This window comes from Macaca mulatta, chromosome 2 (assembly GCF_049350105.2).
Source record: "Macaca mulatta isolate MMU2019108-1 chromosome 2, T2T-MMU8v2.0, whole genome shotgun sequence".
In the NCBI taxonomy this organism is placed as follows: Eukaryota; Metazoa; Chordata; class Mammalia; order Primates; family Cercopithecidae; genus Macaca; species Macaca mulatta.
The window spans coordinates 41,243,119-41,261,150 of record NC_133407.1 but is presented as its reverse complement, the minus strand read 5'-3'; the positions used below and the strand labels follow the sequence as shown (position 1 = coordinate 41,261,150).

The 18,032-nt window shown below is 38.3% G+C and overlaps 1 protein-coding gene across 13 annotated transcripts in view; it reads right to left on the bottom strand.

The window, feature by feature from the left end:
* The window catches only part of ARMC8 (armadillo repeat containing 8), a 111,148-nt gene that overhangs the window by 35,581 nt on the left and 57,535 nt on the right, over positions 1-18,032 (bottom strand). For all 13 annotated transcript variants that reach the window (XM_077990928.1, XM_077990932.1, XM_077990930.1 and 10 more), the window contains one exon: positions 17,354-17,449. In XM_077990928.1, the coding sequence (XP_077847054.1) occupies positions 17,354-17,449 (96 nt within the window). The remainder of the gene's footprint in view (positions 1-17,353; positions 17,450-18,032) is intronic.

Below are 18,032 nucleotides of genomic sequence, written 5' to 3'. Positions count from 1 at the left end.
CTTAAAATTAAGATAACCTGCAATTTTCCTTCATCAAACAATGTCTAGATACAAAATAGTGTGTGAAGGAAACTGAATTTGACTTGTGTGGGCCTACTGAAAAACAGCCTTTTCATATTAGGATAAAGTACTCATGACATCACAACACAAATACTAACAAACACATTTGTTGAGTTCTTCTATGTGCCAAGCATTGTGCTAAGCATGTTATATTACCCAATTTAACCCTCACTCTTCTGAAGGCATTACTCTAGATAACACAGAGCTTTCCTGTAATCACAGAGCTGAGATACATACCCAGGCATGTGACTCCAGACTCCATATGCTCAGCCACACTTGTAATATAGCCCTGGTTTAAAGCAGTCCTCTTGTACTCACCAGGTAGTTCCCAATATGGGCAACTCATTAATGGGAGTCATTACTCTTACCTGGGAGAATACCTAGACCAATAGATCTTAACCATGGTTGGCCTTATAGAAGAATTACCTGGGGAGTTTTTTTTTTTTTTTTTTAATCCTTATGTCCAGGACATACAGCAGACCAATTAAATTAGATTCTCCAGGGTCAGGGCTGGGCACCTAATTTTTTTTTTTTTTTTTAATCTCCTCAGGTGAGTCCAGTACACAGCCAAGGTTGAAGATCACTGACCTAGACTAAAATGAGAGGATTCAGAAGGCTGACCTTAGAATATGAGAGAGTAGGAAACCTCAGGATGTTTCAGCCCAAACAGGAAGGGAAGAAAATATTGTTGAAATTAAAAATGATCAGGGAAAATATCATCTATTAAGAACAGGGGGCCGGGCGCGGTGGCTCAAGCCTGTAATCCCAGCACTTTGGGAGGCCGAGACGGGCGGATCACGAGGTCAGGAGATCAAAACCATTCTGGCTAACACGGTGAAACCCCGTCTCTACTAAAAAATACAAAAAACTAGCCAGGCGAGGTGGCGGGCGCCTGTAGTCCCAGCTACTCGGGAGGCTGAGGCAGGAGAATGGCGTAAACCCAGGAGGCGGAGCTTGCAGTGATCTGAGATCCGGCCACTGCACCCCAGCCTGGGTGACAGAGCGAGACTCCGTCTCAAAAAAAAAAAAAAAAAAAAGGAACAGGGAACCACATTTTAGCTGTAGGTTAGGAATGGTAATTTTTATCTGGTGTTTTAGTTTCCAAAACATTTACATATTGATCTACTCCTCACCCCAGACCAAACCTAATTCCATTCTTACTGATATGCACAACCACTCTGTCTTCATTGTCACCTCACCCTAAACTCCTCCCTTTCTCAGTCTACCTACTCTTTGTGACTCTTTTATACCTTTCCCCCCTGGCATGGATGTCCTGCTCAGACACTCAGAAGACAGATTCCCTTTTTCACTGTCCTCCCACCACTCATTACTCCTGCTCCAGATCCCAACTGCTGATGTTGCTCTAGAAAAACCACCAAATATGGCTGTTCTTTCCGTGTAAGCTATTCCACCTCAGCAGCACCCTCACTGCTGGTGACCAGCCTTGTAACCCCCTGGAGATGCCCATATTCCCTACAGTAGCTACCTCTTACTTCAAATTCTTCCTGCCTCCCTCATGCTCGCAGCCACTCTGTGCCCACCTCATCTTCGTAGGGACCTTGTTTTATTTTGGGGACACACATTGCAACTTCCCACTTTTGACGAAAGGTCTCCATGCTTTTGCTGTTTTCTTTACTCTTGTCAAGGTAGGGTACTTCAAGCTCAAAGCCCTTCTACCTTGATCCAAAAATTACCATTCTATAACATTCTCACATCTTTACTCTGCCCTACCTCTCACTTTCAATCCTGTTTAAAAGGCATAAATGCCCAAACTTTAACCTCTTGAAGCTAGTCCTCTCCCCACTTCCCATCTTTAAATGGGCATATATCCAATAAAGGCTCTGTCCATCTCCATCTCTTACTCCACATATATATAACAATGCTGTGACTTCAAAACCAAGTCAGTATGGGAAATTTTCTAAAGTTCTGTTCTAGAGTTCTTTCCTGACCTCTAGCCCCATACTTCTGATTGCCTAATAAATATGACATGGATGTTCAGTGGAACTTCCGATCTATTATGTCTCATACTGAATTTGTCCTCCCACCCGCTAGCCTTGGCTAAACCTGCTTGTTCCCTGTGTCTTTCTGTTTTTGCAAATGGTATTTTAACATTCTCCTAGCCACCCAGACCCTACATTTGTGCTAATTTTGACCCCAACTCTTCTTACCTTACCACAAAAAACCAAAGCAAATTACTTAGCACTATACCTTATATTCATTCCTTTTGCACTCCACTAAACTAGTTGGGACCTTATTACTATTTCCTTGGTGGTCACAGTAGTGTGTTTTCCAAATTACCTAATCCTCTGTGCTACAGCAACCATCAAAGACTGGCTGGGTTACTTTAATCATGCACTAGTCACTGTTCTTGAAACAGACAAGGCCAAATCAGTACCTTCAGTATGGGAAGGAAATAAAACCCTAGGGCAAAAGTTTCAGGCAGTGGAGGACTAGATGCTTATGCCTGAAAGATCCTTCTGCCTTGGGAAATTATTTTTACTTAAGAATGAGAAGTGATAACTTGGGAGAAACAACTACCTGTACTGGATACAGTTACGTCATCAGATAATGTAGTGGTGGTAGAAGTACGGATGGATTGAACACATGGTTACTCCCCAGAAAGAACTGAGAAATACTATTAGCATTGGCTCCAGATGCTTGCCCCAGGTGTGGTCAAGACTGGAAAGAGATTTCTAGATAAGGTTTCCTGGCTACATTCAACCAAAGATGTAAATCTACCAAAGAACCAGAATGGTGTAGCAATCGTAGGTATTTAATAAAGTATTATCTCAGTATAGCCAAACTGCTAAGCACCAAGAAAAAGCCTAATTCCACACAAGAGATGGGACAGAAAAATCTACAAGCTTAATATGGGCTAAAGTCCAGACTATAGCCTCTTCCCAAAGTTTGGAAGGCTGATATGAAAGGACCTGTGGAAAGGGTGATGATCAGAAATAAAATGAGTAGATAGCCAGCTTAGTGGGTGAAGCAGGGGAAATGGAATGTTATGGAGTGGATTGGCTGTATAATCTTAGGCAATTTACTTTATCTCTCTGGGCCTTCAGTAAAATGAGATACAGTAATGATTATTTTATCTCCAATCTTTTGTAATCAGCAGGTGAACAAGGATCATGTTAGTCAGTCTGGGCAAAACTACCATGTTGTTTAGAAGGAACATGGGAAGAAGGTGGGTGAGAAGAGGCTGGAGAATGGTTCAGGTCTAGTCAGAGTGCTAAAGGAGAAGGCAAAGAAAGGCAAACGGCACAGCTCCTACTTGCATTTCTATAATTATGTATTCAGCAAACATCTGAGTGCCCAGAGAGTGCCAGGCATGATTCTGAAACTCAAAGACAAAATAGTGAGGAAGAGAAAGCCCTTGCTTCTACCAAACTCACAGTATTGAATAAGTAAGCACAATTAAATGTTTCAGTGCTATGGTGCTTGGTTTCATGGTAGAAAGAACACCTTGGGAATGACAGGGACCATGGGGCCACACACTGAAACAAGCATCTACAAAGGGAAGGTAGGAAGACATCCTTTCTCAAGAACAGGAACTTTACGATCTAGGACAGTGGAAAAACGTTAGGGCTCAACCACTGTAACATTAAGAGTGTAGCTTTATACTTTCTTTTAAAGTTTCTAGGGGTATATGGTCCCTGATACTTTGGAGACAGAGTATAGCTATAAGGTGGCTGGTAAATGCTTTCCAAGTCAGGACATAAAACTATCTGGAGGTGTCTTCCCTTCAGGCACAAGATGACCCTTCTTAGATCATAGTCTATCAGAATGTCTGTAGAAAAAGGCCTGAATCTGTAACTGAACTTGTAGTGGAGAGAATTCAGTAACCTTGCTAGGGTTCTAGAAAGCAGGCTTGAATCTCTGGTCCACCTTCTCCATCAAGATATCAGTCTGGGAGTGAGAGTGAAAAACAATACAAAATTAGAATGTAAACTTTGAATTCCAAAAGGGTATGGACAATATGATCTAACCAAGTTTTGTAAGCTTGAGGGCATGCAGACCATCTGTGTATGGACACAAAGGGCATTATAGTGAATACAATGACAAAAATGAGGACAAAAATGTGATCACAAGACAGGAAAAGCTTTGGAATCCAGTCCAGAGAAAAAATTTTCAGGTCAGCAGGGAAGGAGCTGGTAGTGGCTGCTGCCACAGCCCTCTGACCCATACGAAAGTTTAGCAGTGCACCAGACAGCTTTTCAAACATGGGGCTGGAAAGCCAAGAGCAATAAAACAAGTTCTCCATGGTGCCTTTTAACGACCCCAGTACCGTGCTCCACAGCCTTGATATGATGGAGGGTGCCAAGTCCTAGCACCCTGCAAAGGTCCTTCCAGGATGTAAGAGCAATGCCAAGTAAAGGTGAAAGTTGTTCTCCCTCATGGTTCTTGTTGGAGACTCCTCGGCCATAGCTCAGCAAATATGCCCTGTGGCATAGCTGGTTGGATCTGCTAAAAAAGAAAAAGAGACAGTGCCCTCTGTTACACAGACACTGTGCCCAGCCAGAAGGGGTACTTGTAGTAGACTGAATCCTCAGAGTGAAGGAGGCCATCTTTCTTTCTAGGCTTTTCTAGGGGCCTGGGCTGTAAACTACAAAACTAAGTCACACAAAAAATGTTGCATCCTCAACTGTTTTAGGTCAATGGACTAGGTATTGTATACCTCCCTGCTGGTGTCTTTAGTTTTTATGACACACTTTTGCCAAACTGTCTCTTGCATTGCTGCTCTTGCAGGAGTGGATAAGGATCTATTAGAACAGGATCTCAGCCCCCTGTAATTGGGACAAGACTTTCATGACCAGTGGGAAAGAGGGGCACTCAGTCCAGAGGATCATGGGGAAAATGCAGAATCCAGATAATACTAAGGTGGTGGTTTATGGTATACATAGCAACTCCAACAACTTGAAAATCGGCCTTTGGCTACAAGGGAACTTCCCGGCGCTCCATGAGCTCTAGCAGATCCAAAATTTAATTGTGGCCAGGACATAAACCATCTTTTCCTCTGAGCACATAAAGAACTAAAAGAGTCAGAGACATGGTATTTGAAAAAACAAGACAAACTATTCTTCCAGCTTTATCCATGATGAAACATTCTTCAGATACTAGAAAAACTTTAGCTTGGCCTTTAGCTTCAACTGTGTTGAAACCAGGTCAAGCAAAATATGTGGAAACTGAAACCGGGTAGATTCTTGGTGGTGCCAGCAAACTTCTCAGACAATTCAAAGTGGGTGGGTTGTAGGGGTGTCAAGGCAGTGGGCGGCAAAGTGGGCTCTCTCTTAACATCAATCACTTATGTGAATGTGCACAATAGCCAGGCAAATACAACTTAATTCCAAATAGGCTTTTGTGAAAGTTTCCAGAGCAAGTTTTAATGGATTATGAGTAATAAGACAAAACTGGCCAGAAAGAATAAGGACTTGCAATTAAACTCTCAAAGTCACAAGTCGCAGACATTTGAGACCTAAGTGGATAAGGTATCAAATCCAGACTCTAGTTAAAGCAGGAGGGATTCAGCAGCCAAGCAGGGTGCAGCACAAGGAGGTCAGGGAGAAAGAGTAGGTCTGGCAAGGAAAAAGGATGTATAACAGAGACTGGACCTGCTGGGTGTGGATGGCAATGCTTTAGTCTCGTAAGTGTCAATAAAGACAAGTCCCAGGGCACACACGTGAGTCTTTCCTAGCAGGACCATTTATTTAAGGTCTAGAGTTCCTCACTTAATTTTTTTTGTTTTTTTAAGGAAACGAGCACTATAAACCCAAGATCTCATGTCAGCGCCATCAAGACACTAGTTTTGGAAATGAGGTAGAGACTAGGGAGGAAAGAGAAGTGCCATGAGGTAAGAAGGCAGATACTAGAATGAAATAGGCATGTACAACCAGCTTATCTGGGTAGACTGAGTAGAACCAGCAAGACTCAGGGGAAAGACCCATTCCCCCAAATGGAAAACCAATCTTTCACTAGGTTTTAGGAAGTGACCATGTCATTTCATAAGATGACCACAGGATAAAGACATGATGCCATATACATCATGCAAATGCTTGAGCACCTAATGTGTATTATTCCTGAGTATATTCTCATATCATTTCTCCTTTATTAAAACAAAGCAAAGCAAAACAAAAACAAAAACAAACTGAAGACTAAAAAACAAACGCAAATCCAAAATCTCCAACAGTACATGGTCTTCCACGAATCAAGTAAGGGCAGCTGCAGTGCTTGCTCCTAAATCATTTCAACTGGAAAACCAATTCTCTTACTGCATTCTTTTAATGCAGTGGACATAACTATCTGACAGAACTAAACACATTTGTGCCTATTCATTTTTAGGCTAAATAATGTTAATATCTGAAGAAGTCTTAGGAATAGTCTTATCTGAGGTCTCTGAAGTTCAGAAAGATTAAGTCACTGGCCCAGGTTCTTCAGGCAAACTGCAGCAGAGCAGCCAGAGCACCCTTCCCCACCCCCCAGTTTTCTTACTTCCAGACAATTCAAACAAGCAAACTTCTCAGACAATTCAAAGTGGGTGGGTTGTAGGGGTGTCAAGGCAGTGGGTGGCAAAGTGGGCTCTCTCTTAACATCACTTATGTGAATGTGCACAATAGCCAGGCAAATACAACTTAATTCCAAATAGGCTTTTGTGAAAGTTTCCAGGTTCAGTTTTCCAGTATGAGGGCCTTTCTATTCACAATGTTGTAAGGATGAGATTTTTTGCTTAGCCTTAATAACTAAATTGAGATCTGACTTTGAAAACAGGGAAAGAGGAAAAGAACTATAAAAAGTTATCATTGCTGTAGAAACCACAGACTATATATTGACATCTTGGGCCAATAAACATTAGTGTACTATACTTGGCAAGAGAGGGCATCATTAATAAACTGAACAAGAAGGAAAAAAAGACATACTTTACAGGACCTCCTAGAGAGAAAATGACAAATCAATGATTCAGCTTTGGTTGGGGGTACAAATGGCAAAGATCAGAGAGGATGCCAGTCAGTGAAAAGATAAGCCAAGAAAAACCAGGAAGAAACCACAGAGTTCCACTGACATTTCAACTCATCTGACCTCCATTTTAGAATCAGGACCTAGCTTTAGCAGATAGTAACCAAAGGGAACAAACATTCTACTGTCCTTAGCCATAAGTTCCATTCATCTGTTGTGAATAAAAACTGTAGGATTTCCCATCCATACCCTGTTATGTAATATCTGTGCCACTGCTCCAATGTAAGATGTTCAGACATTTTCCTCTAGCAAATAATTTTAAAGTAAAAGGCAGTTTTGTTTTGTTTCTTTCTTCCCTTTTTTTTTTTTTTTTTTTTTTTTTTTTGAGATGGAGTCTCACTCTGTCGCCCAGGCGAGATCTAGGCTCACTGCAACCTCTGCTTCCCGGGTTCGAGCGATTCTCCCACCTCTGCCTCCTGAGTAGCTGAGATTATAAGCACATGCCACCACACCCGGCTACTTTTTGCATTTTTAGCAGAGATGGGGTTTTACCATGTTGTCCAGGCTGGTCTTGAACTCCTGACCTCAAGGGATCTACCCACCTCAGCTTCCCAAAGTGCTGGGACTATAGGCTTGAGCCACCGCACCCGGCCTTTGTTTTTTTCTAAATGAGAAAAAGCTGTTCAGCTTCTCTTAGAACAGATCACTGATGAATATATCATATTCTATCTCAGTAAACACTTGACAAAGTATTTCTTCCCTCCTCTCACTCTTTCATTGCTATCCACTCCCACATTCATACCAAATTTCTCTAACTCCATGATTTTGAGTCAACAGAACAATGTTTGGGAGGCATGGGGTGGGAGGAAATAGTCTATCTTTTCTCAGCTGGAGACCTAAAAACTCCACCGTCTAAGAGATGGTCTGTAGGGCCTCTTTTTGTTCCTTTCTCTTGAAGGTACTGAATTAAATCCGCATCTAGCCTCTCCTGTAGGCCTGCCTGCCTGCCTGGGAGCTGGGAACTGTATCACTTCACTTTAGGGGTAGAAGACAAAGAAGACGGGTACATATTGTGGGTCCATTCTTAAGTTTCTATATTTCATTTTTGCTTTTAAGCCTCATGATATTTTGTCATTTACACCTGAGGTCATTTACACCTTTTTATTTTCTTACTAGCTGGGAAAGTCATTTATATTAAATGTTCAGAAGAAACATTAGAAGAAAATTCTAAACTTCCCTACACTTTGCGGAAAAGTGGGAGTTTTCTCGAGTCGACTTTTCCTTTCCCCAAAACCAAAGGTATAAACATATTACATCAGAAATACTTATACCATAGAAAAACAGATCAATACTTCTATCAAAAAATATTTCTCTATGAGTTCAATTTCATAATCATTAGCTTAACGGCAGAATACAGCCTAAACAGCCACTGAATTACACTCTTTTAACACATAAATAAAACCATTATAAATTATGATGTAAATAACTGAGACTTCCATCTGTCTCCTCCTGTTTGCCATCCTGGGGACATGAACGATTCACTGCCCAGGAATTGCGCAGCACAGTGCCTGTTCAGTCCCTATTCCTCTATATACACAGTCATGCACCCTCATAGTTTCTATTACCCTACAGGTTAGCTGCCTAAATTTTCAGGTCCAGACATACACAAATTACTCAATAGATACAGTATAATATGCCGGGTACTGCTTTTACTTAGCTTACATTCCAGTGACAACCATTGCCAAAGGAGTAACCTATTAACAGATTCAACGATTTCAAAATGTTGCCTGAAGTTTAATTCTATTCTGATAAAGAAGCTGTCTACAGAATAAAATGCAAATATAGTACCTTGATACATAATTCTGGATAATTCTCTCTAGAATAAAACAAAATCATATTTAGACAGTGTCCTTAGAAAAACATTTAAAATTAATGCAGAAGGAACACAGATATGGAGGTCCCTCATTTTCTATGGGTCAAAACTTCTGAAGAAATGATTTTAGTATTTTAGAAGGTGAGAAATCTTCCAAATAAACTTCTTTATAAGAGAGAGACTTTTCCAGACTCATTCATAATAGGTTATTTTAATTACAGTCATATCTTAATCATATCTGGGTGCACTGTTCATGGCAAAAATGGCTTTCAGTGTGGGCAGACTTTTTATACATATGAGGCTCTGGAATTACTACATAGCAATTTAGTGTCTCATCTCCCTAACTACATTAAATTGTAGTACCATAGGGTGGTATGAGGGTTAAGGGAGAGAATGTGCTAATGCTTAGCACAGGGTCCAGCACATAGTGAGTGCTCAACAAATGGTAGTAGTTATATTTCTGTTGTATATGATTTCCCAAACAGATTCTGTTGACTTAAATATCTGAGTTATATGATTTTTGCATGCCCCATACCACCTAACACTTTATATTTAGCAAAGGTTTAATAGACATTTGCTTAATAAGTGAACTAGATTTTTTTTCTCTCTAGCATAGTGAAAAATCTTATTCAGACACCCTTGCTAACCAATGCACAGAACCCAGTAAGATTTCCAATCATAACCCAAAGCCACAGTTTTAATCAAATTTTTCTAGGGGCTGTCACATGCCAAAATCATTCAGACAAAGGAATCAGTATGTAGGAAAGTATCCAGTGACAATGTCTACTGCCAACAATTGATAATGCCTTTCTTCAGAAAGTCAGACAACTGGCTTCTCCCTCTTCTGGTCAGGGCTCTGTTTCTTTCTATATGCCAGTACACACAGGTATATGGGAAGTTTGGTATTTCACCAAACTGGTTTATGAGAGTTTCTATTTAGGCCGGGGCGGTGGCTCACGCCTGTAATCCTAGCACTTTGGGAGGCCGAGGCAGGTAGATCATGAGGTCAGGAGTTCGAGACCATCCTGGCCAACATAGTGAAACCCCGTCTCTACTAAAAATACAAAAAATTAGCCGGGCGTGGTGCCGGGTGCCTGTAATCTCAGCTACTTGGGAGGCTGAGGCAGGAGAATCGCTTGAACCCGGGAGGTGGAGGTTGCAGTGAGCCAAGATTGTGCCATTGCACTCCAGCCTGGGCGACAGTGCGAGACTCCGTCTAAAAAAAAAAAAAAGTTTCTAGTTAGCTATGCAGTATTAGCACAGGGTGGGCAAACTTTTTCTTTAAGGGCCAAGCAGTAAATATTTTAGACTTTGTGGGACATACAATTCTGTCACAACTACTCAACTTGCCTTGGTAGTGCAAAACAGTCAAAAGTCAACACATAAACCAACAAGGTCGTACGGCAATATAACTTTACAGACATAAACTTGAATTTAATTTCCTTTTCATATGTCAGAAAATCTTCTTCTTTTAATTCCCCCAACCATCAAAAACTGCAAAAAAAAATTTTATCTTGCAAGGTACAGAATTATAATGTAGGTAATAGTACCCATAGGTTGTAGTTCACCAACCCCTATGCTAGCACTTTAATCATAGGAAAGAGCACAGCAACAATCCCTGATTCTTATCACAATCCTAATCTTTTCAAGTTCTACTATTCCATAAATATTTAATTATTCCAAGCATTTCATTCATTTCCAGAAAGAATGTTCTTGAAAATCCAACTAAGTCACAAATTTTAGATTTACAGATCTAATAAAGATCTTTTAGCCCATTTCTTGGTGTATATAACCTCTGTCTTTTAACTAGATAACAATAAACCAACTTGTACTTCATACTTTCAATGGCTTAAACAAAGGACATACCACAAATAGCATAACCCTCAATTTTATATCTCCATTTAATGAAACTATGAAATAAAAATTCATTATTTTATAAACACCTCTATTATATACATAGCATTATCACTCCCAGGTTTGCTTCTTTCAATATGTTGAAGGCCAAAGGTCTCAATACTGTGGGCAAGTGGCAAAACCTGGTCCTGTCATGGTAATTTTTTAAAAAATACTTACCATTGTGAATGAATGTTGCAAGGTTCACATAAAATTCTTTGGTGGATTTGCTTTAAGAAGGTAACTAACAACTTAACCACAGTTTGAGGCAAGGAATTATGAATTCCGAATGAATTTGTTGCTATTCAGTAGCAGAGCCAAGTCCTGAAGGGTGCTACTTCTGTGGTATCATGGAAAACCTTCAAAATGTACAAGGTATTTGTTTCAACATGCAGGCTAAGGCTCAGAAATAATCCCTTGCATCTGCCCGATTTCATGGTAGAAAAAAATAAAAAATTTTGATGCTGTGCCTTTTAAATGCCCATTTCGAATCATTAAACTTTACAAAATATTTAACAATATAAATTCATGGTACATTTATACTGTTACCCAGAAGATCAACTAGTAATAAATAAAAATGTTCAAAGTGAATGGATGCTCAGCAATCTTTTTTTTTTTTTTTGAGACTCTGTCACCTAGGCTGTAGTGCAGTGGTGCAGTGGTACAGTGGTGTGATGCTGTGATCACGGCTCACTGCAGCCTCGACCTTCTGGGCTCAAGTGAACCTTCCACCTCAGCCTTCCAAGTAGCTGGGACCACAGGCGCATGGCACCACGCCTGGATAGTTTTTGCTTTTTTTTTTGTAGAGATGGAGTTTCGCTATGTTGCCCCAAGCTGGTATTGAACTCCTGAGCTAAAGCAATCCTCCCACCTAAGCCTCCCAAAGTGCTAGAATTACAGGCGTGAGCCACCATGCCCAGCCAGCAATCTTTAGAGATAACAGAAAGATATTAAGAAAGATTGACCTAAATTTACAACTATGCTTTAAAATTTTACAGCATTGAAAATACAGAAAAAATTACATTGGTTCAAAATGTGAACATATATTTTTGGGATATGGTTTTATATGAATGATGACTCTGAAGAAATGACATCCCTGACAACCATGAGCATTAATACTTAGGTGATCAAAGTTAGGTAGATTTTGGCCTCCTTACTTAAGACATCTATTATCTAAGATTTTAACCAATTATTAACACGCTTTGGAGGGCGTGCTATAAAAATAATTTTTAAAATTAGTATTTTAAATTTTAGAATAAAATTATAAACAAGACATTTTGTTATCAAGAAATACTCTACAGAAAGAGCCTATGTTTCTAAAACATAACTTCTTTTACTGGAATAAAGTTTTAGCAACTTATAGCATAAAAATCACTTTCTTCATTGCAACCTCTTATTTACACCTCAATGTTGGTCATCTTTTAACATACTTAAAAAATATATATTTTTAATTTCCCAATGAATTATTTAGATATCCTAATAAATGCTTCCATTTATTGAGCACCTATTATGTGGCAGACACTGTGCTAAATATTTTAAGTACATTTATCACATATTTACAATGATCTGCAGTCGTAACTTCCTTTGCTAGGAAAAAGAGGATAGAAGACAAATTCTTGTTCTTTGCTTTCCTTTTCTTTTTTTCTTCTGCCTATACTTCTCAAAAAAAATTTTTTTTTAATGTCACTCTTGGCTTTCTTCACATGTCATATAAAGCCACTGTGATTGGACAATTTTGTTTTCCTTCAAGGAACAAAAACTTAAGAGTTCATGTTTTCAATTCTCGAGAATGTAAAATGAAAACCATTTAGAAAGTATTTAAAATAACCAAAAATTAAGCTATTAAATTCTAAATTGACTCAAGGATAGCTCCATGGATAAACACGTCCATTTTAATTGGTTCTAAATACTTCTGAGCCCTCAGCAAATTCTTACTGGTCACTCATTCCTTACTTTTCTCTGACTTATTGAGGTTTTGTTATAAATGCTAAGTTTTAAGGCTATGCCTTCTTGATCTTTATCTCCCCTCCCTGCCTGCCTCCTTCCCTCCACCCAGTGGACAATATTATATAATGCAGGTAGTTCAATCAGTCTATGCAGAATTGAATAACTGATCTTAAAAATCAGATACTAACTAGAAAAATATTTTATATCAATATATATAAAACCTTACAAACAGGTTGATTCCTGAAAGGTTAATTTCTATAAACCAAACCATACTTTTATCCTTAGAAAACTTGGTCCAGATTCACATGTGTGAATGATACAAACTTTTAAAAAGTCACACATTTAGAAAGATAAAATAATGGTCAAAATTATTTTGAAATGAAGCAAGTACAATACCATAAAGCATGTTTTCTTTGACCTATAGCCAAGCAAGTGGAAGACAAGCCCTCAAGACTGCCTGCCTCTTGAAAAAATGGGAATTTCCTGCATTTTTCTCTATGCTAAGTATAATAGTGAAACCCCGACTATATGACCAGATGTATATTTTCTCTATTTCAAATTTCCTGTCTTTACACACAGACAGAAATGCTAGTGAGGTTAGGAAAGTTCCTAATGCAAACAGGCGCATATAAGACAATGGGTGCTTAATAATGCAATATTGCTCATTCATCCACTTGTCTGTGTGTTCATTTTTTTCATTCACTCATTCATTCATCAATTATTTATTGTCAACTATGCACAGACAGTGTTGTAGATGCTAGGAATACATTAATGAACAAAACACAAATAAATCCCTGCCCTCATGGAGCTTACATTCTAGTTCCTCAAAAGAAATCTCCAGCTAAAATAGAAGTATTCAAATTTAAGCAGAAAACTTTCTCCAAGGCTCCATTAGTCAGGTGCCCCAGGGGAATGAAGGTTACAACACGTGCTTAACATTTGAAATGTGTTTACTTTTATCAAAAATAAAACCAACATCCTGGTTAGTATACCAATTTCCTTGAATTTTAATTCACACTTTACTTCTAATTTCCCTTAATTTTCACTAACATTTCTAACAAGTTCTACTAGTTACTTGACGAGTAAGAGAGAGATAATCCTTTTTCAACTTCCAACCTAATTGGTGATCGATAGGTCCTAATCAAGTGATGGTCTTCATAACAGCAATTAATTGTCATAGAAGAATCTATCTCAAAATTACAGGATTGTTTGCCACTGCTGCCTCTTGTGACTTAACCATTGACTGGGGATGCCAGAACTTGAAATAGTTTGTTGATCTATTTTGCTTCGTATCTTAACTTCTTCCATTTTTAATGTTCCATTAACTGGACTTCTGCTTCCTAATCGGCATTAATATATGGTAAAGATTATCATTAGAAACTAGATTTTCCCTTTGGCAGAGATAAGAGCTAATTTTTACTTGGCACTGCTGTCACTGCAGTTACTGCTAATGTGTTCTGGACCCTTCTTCCACTGATCTCTCAATTCCTGACTATGCTCTTACTCTCTCTAACCAAAATCCATTCAGAGTCAGGATCAACTATTACAGGTAACTTGAATTCTTCTAAGCTTAACATGGCCAGGTCACAACTGTTGCCAGGCTCAGTGATCCTCCATCTTTTCTGGGGCTTCTTCTCCCTCTTCATGTCACAGTAAATGCCAGTATTTTTCACTCTCCCCTGCACAACTCTTTCCACCAGCACCACCCTCCTTCACTCTAGCTGACAGGACACCACAATAAATTAAGAAATTTTCAAGTATGCCATAGAGTAATAAAGGATGCAACACTCAGAATTAGAATACCAATTCTGCTCTACACAGGATAAAGGTCCAAACAAATTAAAGAAAATGTCACTCTGTGTATGATTTCTGCATTTTCATTTCTATATTTATTCAACAAATATTTATTGAATGCTTATTAAGTTCCAGGGAATGTTATACAGTTGGTTTATTTGTGGGAATACACCAACACCGCTTCAAAGCAGGGGCGCTAAATCTCTGATCTACAGGTCACATTCCATTGTCAGCTTAATTTTCTCTGGCCCAAAGAGAAGGTATCAAGAAATGAAAACACAGCAGACCTTCAGACATCTTTAGAAGCAGTAAAAGAGACACAATTATATGCAGAGAGGCCAGTGTCCTTCTCCTTTACTACTGTGTATACCTGTCATTGTCTCTATTTTGCTCTTATTTTCTCTTCTTCATTCTGCCTTTCCTTAACTGGCCATAATAGGGCACTAGGATACATATTATTTACTGAACGTATTGAATTATGTTCCCAATTTTAATTTAAATGGCAGACCAACTGAACATTTCATGTTTTTCTCCTGAAACAAACAAACATTTTGTGGGTTTTTGACAGGGAGAAGTAGGAATTGGAGAAGTAGATCTACAGTCCTTTAAATTTCTTTCAGAGATTCTCCACTCATTAACTCAGTTTCTCTACTTACTGACTCAGTTAACTGAAATTCCATCTTGGCAAGCATAAATATTCCACTTAAAAAAATCAAACAATAAACATTGTACTTTAAGGATCTACACAAAAAATACAGTTAAGTTCATAAGACATAAGTATAAATAAGAAATAAATATTTCATGGAGAAAGTAAACAAAAATCTACCCAAATAATTATTTCAACAACAAAAAAGGAAATAGAAATGCACTCAAAAGAAAAGTGTTACCATTTATCATTTTTTATACACTGAAAATAAAATGTTTCCACTCCTATGGCCAGTCTTCAAGTAGATTTTATCACAAAATTACTTTATAGTTTCCATTTTACAATTTCTCTCTTTAGTAGTTACTATGAACTGTAAATTATTCAAACACTTAATTTCCCAGAAATTAAATATCTTCCTTAAAATGTTATATAATCCCCATTACATATCACAGTATCTTTGCTTTACCACACAAAAAACTATAATTAATAATTATAACTTTTTCTTTATTTGTCATCTTTCTACAGAAATGATCAGGAGTTAGCCTTACCAGGAAATTATACACATTATGAATACAAGTTTTAATAGACTACTGATCAGACTGTCATGTTGCAAATATTTCTAGAACATGATATCACAAATTAAGTCATTAATTCCAAAACAACAGTTTATTAACAAAAAAGTACAAAGAAGTACAAATGGACATCCTATTTCCCATTGTGGTCTATCTGTCTATCTACCTTTCAGTCCATGAGATGGCTTTTTAGAGCTTTAAGAATGGGTAAAATACTTCTCCTGTTTCTAACGGGCCCTAATAACCATCCCAAACCAAATAATTGTGTATTTAAGTTATACAGTCCAATTTTTTAAAAATGTTCAAATCTATTGTTATAAAAGCCTCTCTCCTTGCAATACACCACATATCTAAACTGAACATTAACATCAACATCCATAAATCATATATGTATCATATGATTAGTATGTTTGCTTTGAAATAAAAGTTTATAAATGAAAACTTAGATGTACCAAAAATGATTTTCATAGGGATATACTAAAAACACTTCAAGTCAAAATATCTTGTTAACTGAAATAAAGTGAGGTACATGGAAACATTCAATTTATTAGTTGTGCTTTGTGCATTGATTTTAAATCAAAGCTACTCACACATCAAATCTTATTGCTATTACTTCAGTTTCTTCAGGAAATGGTTCCTTTTCAAGTTATTTCAACAAATGTAAGGTTGTTCCATACTCCTCTTTCTACAGGCCTGAAGAACTTATCTGAATCATGATAAACTCTAATACTTTGTGATTTCTCTCACAGTGCTCCTTAAAATACTAATGCAGATAGGCAGATTTAATAAATCATCATGTTCAGTAAATAATGAGTAATCTGCTCTTTCTGCTATGGCTCCTCAAGACAGAACATGTGGTTTTGCTCTCTGATGGTCCTGAAAGCCTTGTGTAGAATTTATTAGGTTATACATGTTTTTGAGCGGTAAGTTCCAGCTTTTGGTTTGTGGAGGCAGCCAAGTCAGAGCTTACTTACCACTATACTCCTCATCAAGAAGTATTCTCATCAAGAACATGAGTTCAGTGTAAGACTAGGCTTTAGTAACATAAGGGTGCTATACAAGTGCATACATTTTCTGGGGAGCTGGAAAATTCAGATGACCACTCACTAAACATAAAATCATCATTCCACAAAGATTTTATTCACATTAAACTTGCACAGTAGCAAAAAAAATCAAAACAGAAAACTAAGCCACATATCAAAGAACAATATACAATAGAGATTTGAATTTCTCAATAGCATTGGAAGGTATTTCCATAAATAACATTTACAATTCTAATGTTAGGACTTTCAAGGTGTCTGAAGCTTCACAGTGCTAGAATTGATTTTTATCAGAACACATGCAAAAATGTGCAACATAATAATTCATATTAATGACACAAAAAAAAGCACGCCAGTTACTTGTCATTCCAGCACGGCCATGCCACTCTATGTTCTAAAAACAAACAAACAACCCCCCAAATCCGGGTCCCATTCATTCTTCAATTATGCCTTTAGTCACTCTGCTTTAATATATTCAAACAGTCACTGTTAGTGCTCTTCACCACGACTTTCAGGTTGACGTCACTCCCTGCCTGCTGGCTGTCAGGACTGGGGGACGCCCCTCTCCCAGACTCACCTTCTTCCGGATGTCTTCATCATTTGCTCCAAGAGAGGCATAGAGCTTGAATGCAGCCTGGCGGAGTTCGTGAGCATGTTTTAAATCATGATCAAGCTATGGGGAAAAAAAGGATATGTTCCAACTCAGTCCATAAATTAAACTTTCAATAACATTAACTGACTTGAAGGAAAAAAAAGTTAACAACTTTTAGATTTTAGTGAATTTCCCAGTCACTAACTACATTTCCCAGTTATTTTTGGATTCTGTTCACATAAGACTGAGACCTTGCAGTGTTCGTATCAATGTGACCTAAAATGCACACGGTATGCTTCTATCTAAAAGTGAACACTACATTTGACACTGATATATGAAAAACCACTGTGAATCTCTGACTCTGAAAAATTTAGTGTTCCTAAATGGTAGCTTTAGTGGCACTAAAGCTTGCTTGCAGCAGCTCTTTGAAATGTTCTCCTTCAAAAGAAGGCACACCTAGACTTCTCTAGCCCCGGACTACAGCTGATAACCTGAATGATATCGCAACAATGTCTTTAGGAGGTTTTCCCTAATTTTCTGAAACATTAAGAGTAGTGCTGGCCTAATTTTGGCATTTAAAAAGCTTTTAGAGGCCGGACGCGGTGGCTCATGCCTGTAATCCCAGCACTTTGGGAGGCCGAGTCGGGCGGATCACGAGGTCAGG